This window comes from Lissotriton vulgaris, chromosome 5, assembly GCF_964263255.1.
Source record: "Lissotriton vulgaris chromosome 5, aLisVul1.2, whole genome shotgun sequence".
NCBI lineage: Eukaryota > Metazoa > Chordata > Amphibia > Caudata > Salamandridae > Lissotriton > Lissotriton vulgaris.
The window spans coordinates 851,102,075-851,122,306 of NC_141693.1; the positions used below are offsets into that span (position 1 = coordinate 851,102,075).

Here is a 20,232-nt window from a genome sequence, read left to right on the forward strand (position 1 = left end):
CGATGTAGTTGATTACTAAATCAATTGATTTGAGCAGAATTTTTAGACCCAAATTAGAATTAAAAAATGTCCACTGTTGTAATAGGGCGGGCAAAAGAGTGTTAATCACTTTAAAACCAAAAGAGAGCATTACAAGTTGCTACAAATTAAAGATAACAATTATAATCGCATGAAAGTAAAAGTAATGTTATATATTGTCAGTGACGTTTATAGAAAAAAATAACACATTTGCATGAGGGCAAAAAGAGCTAATGCATAATGCTTGTCTTCACATCTTTAATAGAATCTGAGGAGCAGATTTATGTTAACTGGCGCATCCCCAGGGATGCGCCAGTTAACGTGCGCCACAGTGCGCCACTGCTCCGCCACCCATGGTGCGCCGCATTTAAGATGCGGCGCACCATGGTGCAAGGCAGTGAAGATGCGTGGCGCATCTCTCGGCGTACGGGCGGCGCATTGCAGGAGTCATGTCGCAAGTGCGACATGACTCCTGCAATGCACAGGAGCCACCTCTACAATGCATGGTGCGTCACCCTTAGGCCTGCTTCAAGCAGGCGTAAGGAATTGACGTAGAAAGTGACTGAGTGAAATCTCATAGATTTCACTCAGCCACTTTTAGGAGGCGTTCCTGCGCAGGAACGCCCCCCCCTGCGCAGGAACGCCTCCTTATGGCGCAGGGCTTTCCAACGTGACGCATCTCCAAGATGCGTCACGTTGTAAATAGGGCGCATTGCTTGCGCCGCCGTTGCGTCACATTAAGTGACGCAATTGCGGCGCAAGGAGGCACAAGGGCATCATAAATCTGCCCCTGAGTTTTCTAGACATGTTATTTACAGAGCCATCATTCTCCCACTAAGAACTATTGGATTGAGGGAAGATTCAAATGAAGACTTTATATTTCCTGCAGGTGGTCTATACAAAGCAGGGTGCACTTCTCGAGGAGAGGGAATGACAACCGTGCTCGGGGAAAGCTCCAAAAGAGGTATGGTAGAGGGAAACGACCAGGCCACAACATGAAGCACACCTTTTCTACAACACTACCAATGATTTGTGATTTGCTTGCTGTCATCAGCCCCAAAGGTTGCACTTTAAATTGTCTTAGAGTGACGTAAACAGAAAAATTCAGGTGCCTGGGTTTGAGCAGTTTTAGAAGAAAGAGGATAAAAATAAATAAGAAGTAAAGGTGGTGGTTCTAGAAAAACGGATTTATGCACCAGGCTTTAATAGTAAGACCGGGAGTAACATACAGACGTTAGTCACTTAAAGACAATGGGAAATACACAGAAAATTCCCTGTTTTAGTGGTGTTGTGGGGGGGGCAGTCAATGGATATAAAGATAATGGAGTATTAATAGCACAATAGCCATAAGATTTGACTGTTATTACCAGTGGCCTGGCATTGCAGTGTTACCATACATGGGATTCCATGGTGGAGTAATTCCACATTTTTTACTAATAGCAAATTCCATGTCATTCCCAGAGAATTTTGTCCTCTAAAAGTGTCCATAATTAAGTATTCACGTAGGAATTTGTGTTGAAATATTGATTTCCACATGTTAGTGCCCCTTGTATGGTGGCCTCTTTTGGATCAAATCATGATCCACTGGTAATTCCATGAACTTTGATTTGTACACTAGATCAGTAGTATCAGATGCTGCATTACTACCACATAGCATCAGGCCACTATCCTGAAGGCATATGTAGGGTCTAGAGCAGGGAAACTCAAAGTGTGGCCCTCCTGACCTTTACATGCGCCCCCTGGTAAACTTCAGCACTGGGCTCCTGTTTCTCAACTCAGCACTAACATCCAGTAAGAAATGTAACAAACAGGTAAGCCTTTATTTAAAGGTTAATTGAAATTAAAGAAAGTAACTAGGTTACCCTGCACTGCTTAATTTAAGAACCACCTTTATTTTTCAAAACATCTTGAAGCAAAAGTGTAAAACTAGGATGAGGTCTCTTCAAAGTTCAAAAGGTGTTTTTCAATACCATGCAGAATCATTTCACCTTAGTGCATCAAATAATATCAGTGCATTAAGAGTATTGTTTTTTAAAGGGATAGTTTTCAGACGTGAATTTACAAGCATTCACCCCCCCCCCCCACACCTTGACAACAATGTCAATTGTGAACTGAGATGCAAGTCAGTTGTTAAGTACACTCTTTGGGCTGGGTTCCTGTTGCACATGAACAACAATATTAGTTTATCAAATCAAACACAGGAGAAGGTTTTGTAAAAGCACATCCTGAAGTCATGTATTTCAATGTCCTATTATTTGTGTTAATATAGAAAAAGAAGGGAAACTGAAATAAAACAATTGCCTAGGATTACACATTTTGGTAAAGTGGGGAAGCCAAGATCAATACCAGGTTTTCTGGTTTCACATTGCGCAATTCAGCCACCAGGTGTATGTGCTTTGCTTCTCCTACACCCACCTTACCAGCACCCCTCAGAACTCCCTGCAGGTCCAGGGAGTGTCACAAGGTGTCACAAGGTATGGAAATAAGGTGACAAAGTGTCCCCATGCCATTATAATTCAGGTAAGAAAAGGCAGACAGCTGGGAAGAACCTTTTAAATTCTGATCTTCAACAGTGAAATCAGAAATAGGAGGTTCACTCTAAGCTGGAATGGCCTTGAATTCACATACAGTAATCCCAATGTGACTGCAGGCTATGTCATTCCACTTTCCATTTGCAATCATTTCTACACAGTCTTCATCGCCACCACCGTTGTTTGGTTCATTGACATTCCAGTTTGCAAAGGTGATGCGCTTTCCATCAAGACGCTTGAAAACTCCTTCCTCTTCCTTGTCATTTATCCCCAGGAATACCCTCTTGTTCTTGCTTTTCATGATCTGGGCGATAGCGCTATCTTCTTCAGGGTTGAGTGGCGTTGGCAAGATACCTCCGGCCGCCTCACAGGCTTTTCTGGATGCTTCATAATTAACTTCTTTCCCATTTGTAGCATAGATTTTATCACCAACTTTCGCGAATTCCTCTTTAAACGTAACCCCTGTTAACATATAAACATGTTAAAATCTCCATCACAAAACTACACTTTTTTATTAAGGCAGACAGCTTCCCTAGGTAGAAAAGCTATACTTTTATAAGAACTTGGATTGCATGGTCTTATAGCTGGAATCGATCTAGAAGAGACTTCATAGACAGAGAGGCCATTATCTGAATGTGCATTGAGAGAGTTACCACAAAGGAAGTATTACAAGGGGTACCAAAGTCCACCGTTTGCGGGTTCTGTGTTGCAAGGCCAATGGTGGAATAGGAATGGAATCTGTTCCTCCTAGTAAGTATTTCTTGCAGAACAGGCATTGAAGCTGAACCAAGATGTGGTTCCACTTTTGGTAGATTGGCAGCGTAAAGGCAACAGATAGGTGTTGGATTTAGTATTGGGCATAGTTTTAACAGCTGCGGCCGGTAGTGAGAGTACCGGCCGGGCGGTGATGTGGGGAGGGGGAGGGGCAAGTTGGGGGTAGTAATGTATGGCTTACGGACTTTAATAGGTAAGTAAACATAAAAATAAATAAAACACATTTTGTTGCTTGCACTGCATCACCAAATGCTATGCAGTGCGCGCAATAAAATTCGTTTTATTTATTTTTATGTTTACTTACCCGTTAAAGTCCATAATCAATACATTACTACCCCACCCTGCCCCTCCCCCTCCCCACGTCACCGCCCGGCCAGCACTCCCACTACCGGCCGAGGCTGAGTTTTATTTTCGGTTTGCTCCCTGTACTGTTATCATTTTCACCCTATTCTACCAGCCAGGGCTAAATCTTCAATTTAGTAAATTTTAACACTTGGTATTACCACATAACACTTGTTGGAAAATGTCACTAATCAAATACTCTATATTTCAACACTCAATCACCCTTGGAACAGAATAAAACATTGTTTATCAAAGAGGGAGGGCTTTTTGTCAGAGGTCCAGCATACGAGTCCAATGCAACAGAGTAAAGTAATGGAGTATGCAGTTCCTAAAGAGACCACAAGTGACTAGGAGGGAGTGTGCAGGTGACTGTCTACCAGGAAGGAGGATGGGGAATTCCTCCTTTCGGATTTAGGGCCCTCACACACCCAGCCAGCTGGGTGTCATGCTTCATCATTGGGCATGCTCCTTATCAGGTACCCTCAGTGGGGGCTCTTTGGCAGAGATCTGTTAATCCATGCCGTAAGGGTGAGTGCCTGTAAGAGACTCTATAATTAGGAGTGTGGTGAAATGTGATAAAGTGGAAGGTTAAAACAAGGAGAGGGAGGATCAGGGCAACTAATTTAATAACCCTGTCTCCCGCCTTGGTTAAAAGGGAAATGGTGGCGACTGTCAATAGTGATGTTATAGTCAGTTGCTCAGAAACTCATGGGTTCAACATGTTTCTTGCCTTGTATGTCCCGTCCGGGATCAAGCGGCAATTCTTCAGAACCATAAGCTAATAATGTGTATTGTCCTACACTAAATAACTGGTGATGCGATGTAATAATCTAAATATTACTAGCTTTGTTCGGACCCATGGTGTTGGGTGCCCAAGGGTGTTGTAGACAATGTAGGGAAAAAGTACAAGCGTAAAAAACAGTGGTCTCAAAAGGTCTGACTAACCCAGGTCAGGTTCTCATAGAGCCACTTGTCTGCATTAGAAGCCAACAAGTTTGTAGCACATCACTGCGGTACTAATTACATGTGGAGAAATACAGGGAACAAGTGGTGAGAAGTTATAAAACTAAATGCGTGGTAAAATGGAGTAAAAACAAAGTCATAGATAGCAGCAACCAGTGGTGGTAGCACGGGCGTAGCCCGAATAGCCACTCACCTAAATGAAGGTAAAGATTTTCCCCTTTAGCACTGCAGCATCAAGAGGACACGTTTGTCTTATAGAATGTCCTAAAAGAAGTGACCAAAAGTTAAAAAGTGATCGCGGTAGGTCGCCTGGGGTGTGGTGGACCCAGCGCTCGTGCATGGCATGAGCAGGACTACCCAACGGCACCAAGGGGTGTGCTTTCATCCAGAACAAATGTGGGGGGGCATGAGCTAAGCACCCGCAGCGCAGTGTGCGGGAGCGGGACGGGATGCACAGGATCTGTTAGGATCCTGCGTGCCACCCGGTGGCTGCCCCCTTGCGCCCCCGCCACGAGCGAAGAGCCAACACCAACGCCCATTACACCAGGCAGGTATGAACACCAATGTCCTAGAACGTAGGGAACCTGGTTATCGGATGGCATGGTTGTTTCCGTCAACACCTCCTTGAGCGTTGGTGGATCTTACCTTGTACGCTCCTGTCATTCGTACGGGTAGGAGTACTTATTGTAGCTTGAGCCCACTCAGCGTGTAACCTGCATCTGTGTGCCGCATCTGGGAAAGTAACATCCCAATATCGGACAGGTTGTTATTGTATCCCGAACCGACGCCAAATGTGGAGTCTGCGTCTTAGCGCACAAACTAAAGCGTTACCCCGTGTACATTCTAACGGGTGGGTGAGGCGGCCATGTTTAGTTATGTGTGACCGAGGGAAACCAGGGCGCCATCTTTAAGTTGTATTTCTTGATGATTGTACTCTCTAATCTCTGGAGAGGAGGTGGCCAAAGACTTTTGAACAGAATAGATGCACCAATGTTGTTATTATGAGATGCAAAAATGTAAGAGCACACAGGGTATCTTAAGAGCCTTTGTACTCGTGTTCCGTGAATGTACGGATGACCAGTAAGCCATGATGGTGTATCAGCATGAAGCCTGCACGTCAATAAGGCCATTGTGGCACAAGCTAGGATTTATTTTGATCTGTGGTGGCATTGGTGTCCACAGTTTATTCAGAACGGGACCGATGATGCTAATGTGGACATGGTAGAGGATCATGCGAATTGAGCAGGATGTTGAAGGACCCTAAATTACCTCAGCCATGTCAAAACCGCTGTCCCAGAAGAGCAGTGCACTAATGTATCCCTTTATAAGGCCTGTTGTATGCTGGGGCTGTCCAGGGAGAGTTAGAGAGTGGGAGAGTGTAGTCGGGCTAATGATGTCTGTGTAACTCAACCATAGGTGGTGCAGTGTTGAAGATGCTGGAGGGTTGAGATGATGTGGTTGCAATCAAGGCCCCAGTTGGATCTAAGGGATCTCCTCATTAAGTCCATGAGGGTCTCAGGTTAGTCGGTAGACCCAGCGTTATTCTATTCGAAATAGCACTGCAGGGGTTATGGATGCATGCGCCTCCAGGATTATCCATTTGAGTGAGTCACATGTGGGCCAGCTTGTCAAGAGATGGGTGTAGAGCCGTGTTGTTGTTTTGTGGCATCTAATATTGCTCTTATGTTCCGTTATCCGAACCCTGACTGGCCTGCTGGTCATGCCCACATAGTGGAGGTTACATGGGCAGGTTAGAGGATAGATGCAATTAGCAGTGTTGCAGTTAGTATGCTTGCGCATCTGCCATGTAAAGTTATTGGCAAAAGTTATCTCCATTGTACGTTCGGTTTGGGAGCAAACCGAGCATGTTCCACAAGGGTAGTGGCCAGTCACGGGAGGTAGACCCCATACGCATGGTTGACTCGGTGTATATTTTGGTCTTGGTCTGGTATGTATTAGTAGATCCTTCAATTTCTTGGACCTCTTGAAGGCAAATCTAGGGGGGGTAGTGTCAGTTCCCCTGTGTTTAGAATGCCCCAGTGTTGGCGAATGATCTTTCTGATCTGGTTAGATGCTGGGGTGTATGATGTTAATAATAATAATCAATACAGGGTTCGGGCCTGAAATCAGCAAGGCTAGGCCAACTCAATAATCCAAACACAAAAGTGCCAATGCTGATACCACTAGTACAATCAAATCTACCAATCACTCGTGCCACTCATAGTGATTGAAAATCATTTTTCAAATTATTTTAAATAGATTTCTTTTTATTTAGTATTTTAAATCTACTATTTGGAATCTTTTTATTTTTTGATACACAATAGAACAATTTTCAATGAGGGGTGTATGATGTGACACATGTGATTGCATCAGTGGGTGTTTTTACAGTTTTCTCTAGTAGTGCCTCCTTATTGTTATTTCTAGCTCTTTTCATATCTACTGCAACTGTCTGCTTAGGGTATTCTCGTTGGCGTAGGTCTGCTGCTAGTTCAGCAGCTTCTACCTTGTAGTCCTCAATGGAGGTACAGTTTCTCCTAATACGGAGAAACTGTCTGAATGGTAGATTGTTTTTCAGAGCTCTGGGGTGGTGGCTGCTGAAGAGAAAAAGACTGTTGCAGTCCGTAGGTTTTTTAAAGAGTGTAGTAAAAAGTGTACCTGACCCCAAGTTGATGTCCAGATCTAGAAAGGAGACGCTAGTCCTGGAGGTGGTGTGAGTGAACTTCAGGTAAGGATTTAAGGTATTAATCCACTGACAAAATGCCACACAGCTCTCTATGTCTCCCTTCCAGAAGACTAGAACATCGTCGATGTATCTCTTCCATAGGATGAGATTTCTGGTAAAATGGCTGGAAGGGTGGAAGATGGATCTCGACTCAAAAGCTGCCACATACAGGCAGGCCACACTGGGAGCGAATGTGCTACCCATAGAAGTCCCCTGGGTTTGGTGGTAAAGCCTCTTGTCGTATTAAAAGAAGTTGAGGCTTTACCACCAAGCGCAGACCGAATGAGGAGCATGCCCATTGATGAAGCATGACACCCAGCTGGCTGGGTGTGTGAGGGCCCTAAATCCGAAAGGAGGAATTCCCCATCCTCAGTCCTGGTAGACAGTCACCTGCTCACTCCCTCCTAGTCACTTCTGGTCTCTTTAGGAACTGCATACTCTATTACTTTACTCTGCAACAGAATGAAACAGACATAGAGGGAGATCTCCCAGCTTACCTCTTTGAAAGGCAGTTAATTGATTCCTTAACATTGAGATTTGCTTTTCCAAAGAAGTGATCCGTTCTTCTGTGAGTGTATCTTAAGGATAAAAGCACATTGTAGATGTTAAAAAGGTACTAATAGAAAGAGGTCTAGTAGCTGCCAAGGCCATCCCTGTATAACAGTTCACGGTGAAGAAAGAGGAGGCAGCTTCCTGTTACCGAACACATAATAGTGCATAAAGGTCAAGATGAAATTAGCAGTACATTTCAAATAAAATTTGGAATACAATTTGCTGCATTGGAGCTGCTAAAACTTTGCAAACATTATTTATTATTTATAATAGATAGCTTCTAACTCCTTATGTTTAAACAGAAACTATTTTAGTTTGATATAATTTCAATTTTCTATAGTTAGAACTGCACCCATTCGGGTTCCTCTGAGCTGTACAGCATGGAAATAACGATAACAAGAATAGAGGATGGCTAAAGGTGTGTGTGTGCATGTGTGTGTATGTGAGTGAGCATTTAACATTTAGTCTAGTGTTTGCAAATTTTGAAAATGGGGAAAATCTTTATGGGAGAGTTTAAACTTCATATGTTTCGCTGTGAAAATGTGTCTATTGACCTTCTTCCATGCCAAATTAGTTTGTTGAGTGTGTGACTGTGTGCTTACTCAAGTGTTTGCAATTATCCACTGTACATTTGTGGAGGGTTTTCCAAGTCTGTCACGGGGTGACCTTTGGCTACAGTAACTTAGGGTCCAATTTAGAGTTTGGGTGAACTGGGTACTAAATCGGACACTGCCAAATAATGTTTCTGCCAGCACTTAAGCATGGAATATTACAATGTGATTGTAGGAAGCAGAGTTTTTTGTTTTATAAATTAGTGGGATGGGAGACTAGGAGAGTGGGGAGGAATCTCTCCACCAAAGCAAACAAAAAAGACATGGGCACTGGGAGTGACCTCTGAAATACAAGAAAAAAAGAGGAATGAATATCAGGGGAAATACCTCCCTTTCCACATTAAGACATTTTCCTCAGGGGAAAGCAACATGTATTCAAAATCAAGGTATGTGGGGGTAGAAATGGAAAAGGGACAAGGAGTGGTGTACTATCTGTGGTAAATTCACTGTCCCAAGGTGAATTTCAGGGAGTTTCCTGCAAAGAGATGTCCTAGGATCCTATGACATCACTCTATTGCTTGATAGACAGCATGACGTATGGTTTTATTGCCAGTCTGATGTGTTAAGAAAATTTTAATTTACAGATGAGTCATGCAACCAAGTTTTGTGAGCTTCATAACTTGATTAATGATTTGGCTGGGAGGCCTCCATTAATAATATTGCAGTGGTCATTGCTTAATCAAGCATGCTCAGGATGCTGCTATAACAAGGCTGATTCAATCCTAAATGTGAAGTGATGGGAGAAAGGCCTTGAGGCAGCAGAGGTGGAAAACATATTTTCATTATGTGATTAACCTCTGAAAAATGGAAAAATTGTTGTTGAAAGTCATTGCCAGATTTTTGACTTAAAAAGCAGGGAAAAGGGATGCAAGAGACAGAGACCACATCGATGCAGGTCTCAGGTAATTCGAGTTCATGAGCAAAATCTCAGACTCTGCAATTCTGCAGAGAGTGTTGCGTCTCCTTTTTTGAATGATTTGGAGGCGACAAATTATATTGCTGCTTTGTTTATTTCAGGAACCTAAAGCATACTTTAGGTATTGTTAGAAAACACATGACAGCCAACATTATGGCTGATGTAGATTATTTCAAGGGCATCCTTGAGCATTGAAGAGGGCGAATGAAAAAGATGGTCCTAGAAGTAGGCCACAGATATTATGAGTAATACTGCACACCAAAGCACTTAGGGCCCAATTTCTATATTGACAGTAAGCATACTCCACCGCAACGGCGAAGAAGTATGGTTGCAAACAAGATAATGGTCCAACCGCCTGATTTAGATGCGGGCGGACAATAGGTTTGACTATGGCGGTGACTACTCCTTCCCCGCCAAAGTCAAAAATTACAGACTAAGACCTATTGGAAAAATAGGCAACCCAGTTAGGGTGGATGGACATATAGCAATTTTTTGTTTAATGGCCACCACTGCCAAAAAAATCTCTGGCAGAAAGGGACAGTAAAAAAGCAATAATGCCATCCGTCCCATGGGTAATGACTCCTGTGGCGAGGAGGGAATTTTCTTTTTTATTTAAAAATAAAAATCTTGCTTTGGGATTTTGTTTTTGAAAAGAAAAAAGAAAAGTATTTGACGCAGGCCTCCATCTTGGGGCCAGAGCCCTGCACCATACAGAGAAGAGCATTGACACGAACCACTGTGATGTCAACTCCTGCCAATGCATCATAAATGACCACCATTCTGGCAGTCCTCTATAAATTTGGTGGGTAGTCCTCGACCAGAGGGGTTGAGCAATTTACTCCTCCCCTTGATGAAAAAACATACCGTCCACTGAAACATTAATCTGCCCTTAGTTTCAGTGACATCATAAGAAATTTTGGGGGCTTGGGCAAGAAATAATTTAGGACCCTGTTCTTTAAAACAACTGGATTACCCCTTTTTCGCTCATCCAAGCCCTCATGATGCTAAACAATATTGAATTATATGCTGAACCTTCAGAAATGGGGCCAAGCGAAAACAGTTGAAAGTTCAAGTTGCCTGTTGACCTCAAGCCAAAAAGAACCAAAAGAAAGCTCAAACAAGCTTTGATAAATCAATTTTTTTCTTAAATCTAGATTTTGACTCGCAACAACATTTTATAAGGAGTACTGTGTTTAACCTGGGGAAAGGTTGTGGCCAGAGCTGCCGACTTTGAAGCTGGGGAACCGGGTTCAAGCCTCGGCATTGGCTCAGCTTCCTGTGATTCTGGGCAAATCACTTAACGTAACTGGTGCTCATGTGAAACGCTCCAATACCTTTGGGTCGAGTTTGGGCTATTTAAAGTTGCCACTGGATTCAAGCTAGAAGGGTGACATACCTTGAAACCGGTCCGAGGATGATTGTTTCTGGTCCAGGGAGGACCTGGCCTGGCAGTTCGGTCTGGACTGTTCCCATGAGGCACAGGGTCAAGACTGATTTGCATATGGCTGGGTTCAAACTGGGGTGGCATAGTGGACAAACGAACAATGGATTTAACCCAGATCTTTTGACTTGGGGAGAATGTTTGTATTGTCAGCATTCCGTCCATCATTTCTTTGCTGTAACACTTTTCGCCCTAAGAGGGATGGGTATGCCCAGACGTGGGTCCCTTGCTCATTGTGCCACTGGATTCAAGCTAGCCTTGATGAAGAAGTGTGACATACCCTGAAGCTGATCCCAGGATGCTTGTTTCCGGTCCAGGGAGGACCTGGTCTGGCAGTTCGGTATGGACTGTTGCCATGAGGCACAGGGTCAAGACTGATTTTCATATGGCTGCTTCCAAACTGGGGTGGCGTAGTGGGAAAAAGAATTATGGTTTTAACCCAGATCTTTTGACTGGGGGAGAATGTTTACATTGTCAGCATTCGGTCCATCATTTGTTTGCTGTAACAAATTTGATCTACATCAGGCTAAAACATGATAGCATTGAACACTCTACTGGTCCAACGCCGTGGGTGTTCCCAACAGTGGTCATACTTAAACAGTGGAGGGTCTCTGTGAATCACTGTTGACATGCGTCAAGTAAACAAGACAATCGAAGGAGAGCTCAATCAAATGGTGCCAAAGTCTTCTTGCGCCTGGATCTGAAGAAAGTATATCATCAACTCGAACTGGAAGAAATTGGCCTGTACATTCCTTCCTTTTCACATCATGATGCAAAAGATTGAGTTTCTGAGTGTCTTTAGCTGCCAACATTTTTCAAGATGTTATTTGTTGCATTATACAGCCTGTCATGCATGCTTTCAATTATTATGATGACAAACTAGTATTTGGGGTCACACGTAAGGAACATGATAAAGCCCATACACTAATATGCCGTCTGCTTGCTGTACTGGTCATATGTTGAATGCTGATAAATGCAATTTCCACAAAATAAAACTGAAATTCTTTGGGCACACTTTCTCTGAAGGGGGAATGACTCCAGATCCAGCCAAGGTTCAGGTTTATTTATCTGCCTCTCCTCTACAGGATGTAACCATGATGCATTCTTTTCTTGGTATGGCCAGCAACTGTTCGAGGTTCACCTGTGACTTTGCCACTTGAGTGTCCCATTGAGAGAGTTCATGAAACAAAATGTTTAATTTCAGTGGTCACAGGAGTATGATCAAAGTTTCAAGATGATTAAGCATGCAATTGAAAATACTACTGGGATGGCTTAATTTAATCCGAAATTGCATACAGAGATTGTTGGGGATGCCAGCCCAGTGGGCTTTGTTGTGATTCTTCCCAACATAGTAGATATGGAAATGCACAAAGGCATATTGTAGCTTAAGATAGCTCAAGTTTGTCACAGGCTGAACTAGCTGACTTGGAGCCTGAGAAAGAAAGCCTAGTTGTTGGGTAGGCATGCACACATTTTCATGTCTTTCTGTATGGGAAACATTTTACGCTTGTTACTGATCACCAAGCATTGCTTACCATCTTAGTCAATCTAAAGGACAATTTGCCCCCTAGCATTGAGAGGTGGGGGTTGAGATTGCAAGAGTAAGACTACACCATTGTGCACCAGCCAGGAAAAGACCAAAACCCTGCTGACTACTTTTCTCGACTGCCCATGTTGTGTCAGGGTATCCCTTCCAAAATGACCAAGGCCCATGTTAACTTTATTGTGAGACCCAGGACTCCTGCAGCTGAGTCCATATAGCAAATACGTGCTACTACTAACACAAACAAGAATATGCTCATCCTCAAAGACATTATTATGCAGCAGTCCTGGAGAACACATGCTTGACCTCTTAATAATGACAGTGAATATCAGCAGTTCAAGAATGTGCACGGTGAACTGTCCATTACACAAGAAGGGATTTTATTGTGAGGGTCAAGAAATGTAATTCCTGAAAGTCTATGATAGCAAGTAATTGAGGTGGCACATGAGGGACATTGTGGAATTGTCGCTGAAAAGCGAGCCCTCTGAGACCATGTTTGGTTCCCTCATCTTGATGGGCAAGTTTAGTGAGAGCTCTAGGCATGTCATTTGAGTAACTGTTTATCTGCCAGAACAACACAGCATCCTTTGAACATGTCATATCTTCCAAGACACATCTGGGAGAAAATTGCATTTGACTTTTGTCACCTTGAAAATGTCCATTACCACATGGTAATCATATATAAGTACTCCCATTTTCTTCTATAGGAAGACTTTTCGTCAATCACTCTTAATCGAGTAATTGAAAGACTAGAAGGCATATTTGCAATCTTGGGTGTTTCGTCTATTCTAAAATCTGACAATGGCCCACCAATCAATGGTTGGGAATTCAAAGACTCTCATACTCATTTGAACATCAAGCAACAGAAAAGCACACCTTTATAGCCATAGGCTAATGGGGTTGATGAATATTTTATGAGCACTCTTATGTAGGCTGTCCAGGGCACTATGCTATAGGGACTCAAATCTATTCTTCACTCTACGCTTTGTACCCACAGATCTGCCCCTCATGCTATAACTGGCGGATGCCCGGCCACCCTGATGTTTGGGAGAGCCGTGGGTAACAAGCTGCCTCAGTGGACCACTGAAAACAATTTAGATGCTCAGAAAGTTTGATTCTCTGATTCATCTCGCAAGTCCAGAAAGAAGACTTATACAAACAAGCATCAATGTATTAGGACATTGTGTTTCAGACAAGAGACTGTGTCCTTATCAAGCAGAGGCGGAAATGCAAATCTGATGGTCCATTCGATGTCAATTCATTGCAGGTTGTGACAAGTAAGGGACACATGATGACTACTGACCATCCTAAAAATAGTTCATTAAGAGGGATTCCTCACATCACAATTGCCTACCTGGGATACATCTGGAGTGAGTCTTTGTTGGGGCCAGGAGAGACCCAGAACTGCATCAGCGACTGGATCACTAATGCATGGTGCTGTTGTTTCTCCTGTGTTTCCTCAGCATTACACCTGAAGATCTGGAAGAGTTAATCCAGCACCTCAGCGACTCATTGAGGATCTAAGATGTATATGTATTTATTTTGTTTGTTCTTTTTATTTAGCAAAGGGGGAGATGTAGTGTCTTGTGTATTTTAGAGCTGACAGACTCAGTAGTCTAGTTATGTAAGTGATTGGGTATGGTTAATAAAATGTGTAACACAGTTTTTGCCAGTTAACGGTTACATTCTAGACAATAACGACGTGTTATATTGATCTCTGTGTGTGGCTTGATTCATTAACATGCCACTGGGCTGTGGAGGATGCTACAATGTAAGGTAGGGAGAAAAGTAAATATTATAAAGAACCATGAGTAAGCCAGAAGGAAAGATAAAGAGAGGTAGAATGAGGGAGATGCAGGTAGAGAAACGGAGGCAGGGAAATAGGTATGGTTCTAGAGTGAAATAGATAGGTGGGGTGAGACATACATTGGGAGAAAGAAACTGAGAGAGATAGAGAGATAGAGTGGGAGAAGTAGAAGAGTACTGTGCTTGAAGTTGGTGAGGTAGGGAGGGATAATGTAGAAAAAGAGATGAATTGCAGAGAGGTAAAGGCAGCAATAGGTAGAGGTTGACACATAGAATGACTTCTGAAAAAACAAAGATAAAGACCAAAATGAGAATAAATATCAAAAATTGTGTCAGGTAAAGTTGTGGAGGTAGAGAGAACAGTGACACGTAGAAAGGAACATAGTGTAGGGTAAGGACAGGAAGTTGAGAGATGTACATGAAAAAGAGAAAAGGTATGAGGTTGATATAGAGGTAGACTGGTTTGTGAGATAGACACATTAAGGTACACTGATCTATAATAAAGAAGGAGGGGGAGAAGATTGTTGAGGTGGAGAAAGTGAGTTGAAATGGAGAAAGAGATATGTGTTTGTGTCTGAGAGAAAGAGGAGTTGAATGATAGAGGTAGAGGAGTTTAAAAAATCAGAAAGTAATGAGATAGTTAATGAGGTGAAGGAAAGGGAACACAGGCAGAATGAGAGAAAAGGAAGGCAGAGGTGAGATAGTGAAATAATGGTGATGTAAATTCAGAGGTTTGGCAAACAGAGAGCTGTTAGGTAAATAAACTTGAGGTAGTGTGGTGAGTCTGAGGTAGAGTGAAAATTGTGATAGAGAGTTGAGAGGGAGTTGTGAGTCAACGAAAGGGCTAAAAGAGAGATAAGGTAGAAGAGGCATGGACAGAAAACTGGAGAGTCGAGAAGTGAAGTAGCTGTAGGAGAGACATAGAAAAGAGCAGTGGGGAAAAGATGATGGATGAGGAACAGAGGGTGTTAATGCAGAGAGAGGGGATTGAGATTGATAGATTTAGAGGCAGGCACAGAGATTGACATAGAGGGAAAGTCAGGTGAGAGAAGTCGAGAGACATAAAGTTGAATATGTTTTATTGGGTATAGTCAGAGAGAGGTGAGATAGATAGAAGTCATTAAAGGGAGATGAGGCCGAGAGAGGATGTAGGTGCATTTAGCTGTAAAGAAAGAGAGAGTTAAGGTGTCAGTTGTGAGGTGAAGTAAGAGCGATATGACACAGAAATATTATTTTTTAATTTCATTGTCACTACCTACCTGGAGGAAAGGTATCTTGCCAGTTAACAAGTAAAAGTAAACACCTGTATTTACTGTTCCTAGACAGAAGAGACCTGCTGTGCGAAGAACTATGTAATATACAAGTGTTTATGAATAAAATATTTTTTTACCTTCATGGCATGTGCTTTGTGGCCTCCCTTTGCTAAATGTATAGAATTTCTTTCATGCTGTACCCCTGATGTATGCTTTTGACTGAATAGCTGAGTCTACGTTTTAACTTTAGTATACCCTATCCCTATAACTAGCAATTTTATATGTGTCTGGTGGCTTTCTCAGCCTTATTTGTAACGTTGCTTTCGCCCTGGTCATAGGGCTCACAGTTTGTACCTTTCACCCTTGGGAAATGTAAAAGTTGGTTGTTATGTATGGTACTGCATTTTTTAATTAATATGCTCAGACATCAACAATTTATAGACTGTGACAGGCATTCATGATAAAAGTCAAATATTTTTCTATTTAATTTCATTGTGAATACAGTTGCACCTGGCTCTCCTTTTTGACCTCTTTCGCCCTTGATTCCTGGTTGGCCTGGCTCGCCTTTCAAACCTTGTTTTCCTGCATCACCCTGTGGGCCTGTAAATATAGTGATCATTATAACATAATATTCTCAGTAAAGGACAAAAAGTAGCATTCATCACTTTTATTATAATCTTTTGAATTTAGAAATAAAATAGCATTTCCATATGTAATTTCCATGTTAGCAGTAACATAATCTAGGATCCAAAAACTATCTACACTTAGGGACCGATTACGATGCCACAGAAAAAGGCTTGGACCCTTGGTCAGAGCTATTTCTACTGCATCATAATCAGCAGTTTGGATTCATTTCTGACTGACCCATTTGGATGGAGCCAGTCAGAAATTAATCCAAACTGGATTTCCGAATGGCTTCCGACGGGTTCGAAGAGCCTGTCTGCCATTCAGAAAGCCCACTGTAATCCCAAGGGAGACTCTTTCTGCCCAAGGGATTACAATGTTGGATTCCGACAGCCTTTCTGTGTCGACCTTTCCAACACAGAAAGGATGTTGGAAGTCGACTTTGGGGGCCGCCAGCAGGCTCCCCATAGGTGCAAGGCAATAGGTGCCCCTCTGTTTATCCCTGCACCCCGAGGCACGCACCTTAAGGTGCCTGCCACAGGGTGCAGGGATGAACTGCACCACTTCTCTTTACAATGAGAGCATACAACCGGTCAGAATGCATGCTCCCAATTAAAGAATAGAACTGCGACCGGACAGTGTTTGGTCACATCCTAAATGCTGGGTCGGGACCGCAGACAGGTTGTCAGTCGTTCCCAGTACCCAATCGATGTCGGACGGACTCAGGCCCGTCCGACACTGAAATCGGGCCTTAGAAGCAAACTACCTTCGGGCAATACTAGAAGATGAAAGGCAACTAAATAAGAGATTGAAACCAAATTTGCAATAATTGGAAATTTATAGTAAGCGAATATATGCAGCAATTTGTGTAACGTGCCCTAGAAAAGATGCCATCATCATTATTAAAAAATTAACACACCTCAAGTTAGTGCAAGATGCTCTCTAGACAGACGCATTCAACAGACATATCAATTATACATTTCTATTCATTCATTTAGTTCTTTTGTGGGGCGATATTTGTCAACTTTTGGTTACATCAGTGCACTTGTAAAATACACAGGCCCTGATTACGATGCTGGTCGGACGAGCGTCCAACCGACATTGAGTTGGAATGGAAACCGACCGACTAGTAGTCAGTGGTTCCATCCAATGAATTAGAATGTGACCACCAATGAGACAGTCGTAAACATCCATTTTTCTATTGTGGCTTGTGTAGCGTCCAGAAAAGGGCCACAGCACAAGCCGCATTGGGCAAATGGATGTTTACAAACATCCATGCACTGTGTGAAAGGTACCATGTGGTGCATGGCACATGGGTATTGATGTTTGGGAGGGTACCACAGGTGCACCCAAGGCCTCATCGCGGAGGCCACAGAGGGACGGAGCCCTGCTAGGGGCCCCCAAAGTCTGTTTTCGACAACCTTTCAATGGCAGTCGGACCACCATTGAAAGGCTGCCTGAAGGACACATAGCAATCCCTGCAGCGGTGCCCGACATGTTGAAGTGACTATAGGCAGATGATTAAATTCAGGCATAGCTATACATCTATGTCTGGGAATCTCAGGTTTGATGTATCCCTTTCAAAATTGTCTCAAAAATATGCATTCATTTATGAAAATCTGCTAACATTGTGGAGTAAAATTTCTTAAGAAATGGCTGTGAGGGTGTGAAGACGTTTATTTTGAAATTATCTTCCTGTGTTACTAACATGTTGATTTTTTTGTGAGTTTCAGAACAATATTTGTTTGGGATTTAAGGATATTATTTAGAGGTCGACAGGTGGGCTGACTGTGGGCTGGGGTGGCACAGCACCTTGCAGCTCTGGCTACAGGTCAATCTCTATACTGAAAGCTGCTTTCCTTATCATGTGGGCTTTTCCATTGAAAACAGGTGTTTCTTTTGGGAAACAATCACTGTACCTCGTAAGCTGAAAATATTCTCTCTTTGCATGGGTTCAATGCAATTTTTTCTGTCCAGGACTGCTAGGCTTTCAATAGCAGGCCGTTGCAGGAAAACCAAAACAAACACAGCTAAAGAAGACTCACTCCAAATGTCTGATCCATCAGATCCATGTCTACTGCTAAATGGTGGCATAAGACACAAACAAAAATTTTACTCAAGCTTAGACATACCAAACAAATTGCAACTCTTGTGGGGTTATTAATTGCATTTAGTGTCTGTGTGCCCAGACAATTTTTGGTAGACCTCTTAAACAACCATAGCATAAGTTAACCTCTTCCATGCTCATGACGGCTCCCGGCCGTCATGCGTCACAGTGGGCGTGTGCTGATGAGGGCCGGGAGCCGTCATGACCACGCCCGCGATTGGAATGCTCAGCACTGCGGCGGAATTCGCGCCGCAGTGATGAGGTTAAGCATAAGTTAAGTAACAAAGGAGCAACATATGCTGCATGTGAAAGGACACATTGCTGGAGTTGCGTCTGTTTTCTGACACACTCCCGCAATGCACCACTTTTGCGCCTACAGATACGTCAGGAATACTGACGTATCTGTAAATCCTTGCGACATGGCACATCCATGCTGTCCTCCCAAGGAGAGCGCAGTGAAAAGTGGTGCATCACTGTTTTCAAGCAAAGATGCAACCCTTTTCATAAATGGAGCCCATAATGAGAAGAACATAAGATGGCAGGTCATTAACAAACTTCTACAAGGTGGTGATCTAGCTAGCCTATTCAACTTAAAAGAAATACTTGGTTGGTTGAAATCCCCTAAAGATGGCCTAAATGAAATTGATGAATGCAGTTCAGCTCTTTTCTCTTGTGGTCCCGGAGTCACTATAAGTTGTCATGTGAATATTCCGATTTCATTGAACACATTATACTCATCTTAGGGATCTTGCTCATAGATTTACTTTTCAAAGTGTGCATACCTTCTTCTCCTTTATCTCCTTTTTGACCAGGGTCCCCTTTGCTTCCTGGTGGTCCATATTTTCCAGGAGGTCCAGGATGCCCCCGTAAGCCTGGAGGTCCATCTAGTCCCGGTGAACCTTTTAACAGAGCATTTTATTCAAAATAGTTTAAAGCATAAATTAATGTTTTATGATGTAAAAAATATCTAAAATAGATCATATTTTTAATTTCATTTTTACATGTTTTAGCAACCTGCTTTCAAATGGAAAAACTTAAGGTAATGTTATTTTTAAAATATTAAAGTGTTTTAAATTGACACTATGCATCACTTTTAACAATTCTTAATAAATAATAAAAAATATACACTTTCTTATTTTAGTTGTGATTTTAATTTACACTTAAGAAAAAGGGCCTGATTACGATGGCGGTGGGCACCATAGGGATTACAATGTCCCTTTCCACCCACTGTTTCATGGCGGTTAACCTGCCATGAAAATGCAGGCAGAAAGGGGCTTTGGTGGCCTGAAGTGGGCACCCCTTCCCCACTGGCCCTCAGCTGTGGGCTTTGGGGGGCACCTATGGTGCCCCCTACATATCCCTGCACCATGTGCCAGGCACCGCATGGTGCCTGTCATGTAGTGCAGGGATATGTGAAGTGTCCCCTATTTGTACTGGGGCGTGTGCTGCAGCAAGCAGCACCCGCCACAATACAAACATAGGAATTGAAACCGCATGGTGTCGGTCGCATCCTAATACTTATGGTGCGACGGCAGACAGCCTTTCTGGTGATCCCATCCATGAAAGGATGACGGTCGGACGAAAGGATGACGGTCAGACTGAAGTCCGACCGCAATTCTAATCAGCCCCATCATTTTAATTCAAGTAAACATCGAAATTAATGATATGTTATATTTAAAATAAGTTATTAATGCTGTCATAAGGTGGTTTTTTACATGTTGTTCTACATTTAAAATACAAATAAAAAGAAATGAATTTACAATAATATTTAACAGTAAAATATTATTTCAATTTTTAAAAACTTTAATAAACATTTTCCTTTTCCCTCTAGTATACCATAGGGAGGTCTCCATCATGACTGCCGAGTCTCCCTATGATAGTGTATAGGTAAAAAGTAGTTTGGGAACTGCAAGACTTTTGTATTACTATTGCAATACTATACCAGGTACAACAAATACAGTTGATAAATTCGCCCCTTAGAATTTATCAGGTCAGGATGCTATATATTTTCAGTGACACTACCCTAACA

General features: G+C 42.6%; 1 protein-coding gene across 5 annotated transcripts in view; it reads right to left on the bottom strand.

Annotated features, from left to right (window-relative positions):
* Positions 1-1,892: 1,892 nt before the first annotated feature.
* The window catches only part of LOC147711692 (mannose-binding protein C-like), a 115,183-nt gene continuing 96,843 nt past the window's right edge, over positions 1,893-20,232 (bottom strand). For 2 of the 5 annotated variants that reach the window (XM_086922406.1, XM_086922407.1), the window contains 4 exons: positions 18,986-19,102; positions 15,983-16,072; positions 7,848-7,928; positions 1,893-3,011 (listed from right to left, as the gene is read on the bottom strand). In XM_086922406.1, the coding sequence (XP_086778532.1) occupies positions 2,617-3,011; positions 7,848-7,928; positions 15,983-16,072; positions 18,986-19,102 (683 nt within the window). In that variant the 3' untranslated portion in view covers positions 1,893-2,616. The remainder of the gene's footprint in view (positions 3,012-7,847; positions 7,929-15,982; positions 16,073-18,985; positions 19,103-20,232) is intronic. The other 3 variants (XM_086922408.1, XM_086922404.1, XM_086922405.1) reach the window with 2 other exon arrangements.